Source organism: Apteryx rowi, unplaced genomic scaffold (genome assembly GCF_003343035.1).
Source record: "Apteryx rowi isolate R43461 unplaced genomic scaffold, aptRow1 scaffold_83, whole genome shotgun sequence".
In the NCBI taxonomy this organism is placed as follows: domain Eukaryota; kingdom Metazoa; phylum Chordata; class Aves; order Apterygiformes; family Apterygidae; genus Apteryx; species Apteryx rowi.
In genome coordinates this window covers 85101-86956 of record NW_020451127.1, presented here as the reverse complement: position 1 = coordinate 86956, position 1856 = coordinate 85101, and the positions used below count along the sequence as shown (strand labels likewise).

At 59.2% G+C, this 1856-nt stretch overlaps 1 protein-coding gene across 1 annotated transcript in view; it reads right to left on the bottom strand.

Annotated features, from left to right (window-relative positions):
• The window catches only part of LOC112977388 (GTPase IMAP family member 1-like), a 3062-nt gene extending 1875 nt beyond the window's left edge, over positions 1-1187 (bottom strand). Inside the window, exon 1 of the mRNA XM_026089712.1 lies at positions 947-1187. Within this exon, the coding sequence (XP_025945497.1) occupies positions 947-1187 (241 nt within the window). The remainder of the gene's footprint in view (positions 1-946) is intronic.
• Positions 1188-1856: the final 669 nt, after the last annotated feature.

Genomic DNA, 1856 nt, shown 5'->3' with positions numbered 1-1856 from the left:
CTGGCTCCTCCCGCGGGGACGGGCAGCACATCCAACGCCCGCACCGCCCGGGGCTGCGGCGCTTGGAAACGCTGCCTCCGATGCCGGGAGCTGAGTGCATGTGCCCGACTCCCCGGGAAAGCTCACCAAACAGCCCCAGCACCGTGGCTGGGGGCTGCCCTAGCTGTCGCCGTGCGCCTCCTGTGTCACGCTGGTGTCACAGCACCGGGCTGCAAACCTCTGATCGGCAGCAGCGTATCTGACGTTGCAGGCTCCAGAGCGAGCCGTGGGAGAGCTGAAAGCAAAGACTGCGTGCCCGGGGACCTGCGTGCCCGGGGACCTGCGTTCGCCTTTAGCTCTGGCTAGCTTAGGTGGCAGCGGGGAGGTTTAAATGCCCCCAAAAGCGAGGGAGAAGGAGCTAGTGGGGACGCTCTCCCACATGCCCCTCCTGCGCTGGCTGCTCTCATCTTGAACACTGCACTGCTGCTCCCAAATGCTATCACACARTGTCCAAGGGTTTCCTCTGAACCCCTTCTCTGACCCGACCCTCTGCTTAGAACCTGAAGTGTGTAGAAACCTCTCCATGTCCATCCACAGCACAATCCCTCTGCAGCCGTGGTTTATCTATCTCTGTTGCTTTCTTACCGATACCCAGCTGCCTTCTTCCTGGCTATGAAGTGCCGCCCCCTCGGACTCGCTATGTGCGCTTCACCGGCCGTGGTGCGCGGTGGCACGGGGACAGGAAGAGGGCCAGGCACTGCCGTCACCAGCAGCAGGTCTCCAGGTAGAGCCCGCACATGCCAGGCCTGGCACCGTTGTTCCACTTGTGTCTGGCACCGTGAACGTTGCAGGTGCTGTGTTTTTGGCTGCTTGAGGTTCTTGCATGAACGAACAGGACTGGTCTGAGAGGTGGTTGTCAGTGTGCTGACCCTAGACTCTAACCTGACACCAAAATGGTCTTCATTACCTGTATCAAGCATTTGGCCAGGCAGGTTACCCATCACCTCTTCCTTTTGGCTGGTTGTCATAAYCTCAGCTCTCAAAGTCACCTGATCCGGCCTCGCTCCTTCTTGGTCTTCYGAAGTGGAGAAGCACAGCTGAGTCTCAGACACGGGACAGCGGGAATCTGGGGAGGAGAGTACCGTGCAGTGACTGACTTCACAGGAAATGTCTTTATCAAGGCCCTTGGTGTCAAACTCCAGGCACATGGTCAGCCATGGTATTCCTTCTCCCCATCTCCTCTCCCCTTTTTGGCATGTCCCAGTGGTTGCCTTGCTCCCGTTTGGGCTCAGACCCATTYTTCCTACTGGCTTCCCACTGTTGCTTTGTCTCCTGCTTTGCAGCAATAGTTCCTAGTCGACACCCTTGGCCCCATCTTGATGAAGYTCCCAAGCTCCTGGCCCCAAACCTCTTCCATCATCCACCAGCCTGATCCAGGAAAGGACCTGGGCCTTCCTGGGGGGCTTGAGTAGGGCTTGGGGTCAGTGACTGCAGCCTTCAGCCTGCRGTCAGCCGCTGCCCAGCTGCAGGGGGGGCTGGGACCCCATGAGGTGCCTTACATTTGCAGAGGCCCCCCAGAAGACCAGACCTAAGACCCTGCATGCTTTCACAGCAACCCTTGTCCCAGCAGGGCTGAGCAGCTCCACATCCAGCTCAGGCAGCTCAGGCCCTGCCGCTGTGGCAATGGCACTGGAGAGGGAAGTCAGGCTTTGACCGGCACGGCAGGGTCTGGGGCAAAAAATGCCTGTGACCGACCCCCTCCACGAACCTCTTTCCTGCAGAGCACACCTCCTTCTGCAACGCACTGAAAGAGGAAAAGTTGCTCCAGCAAACACTGCACTGGGTGAGGAGGTGGCAAAGCTGCGGCTGCCCCACCG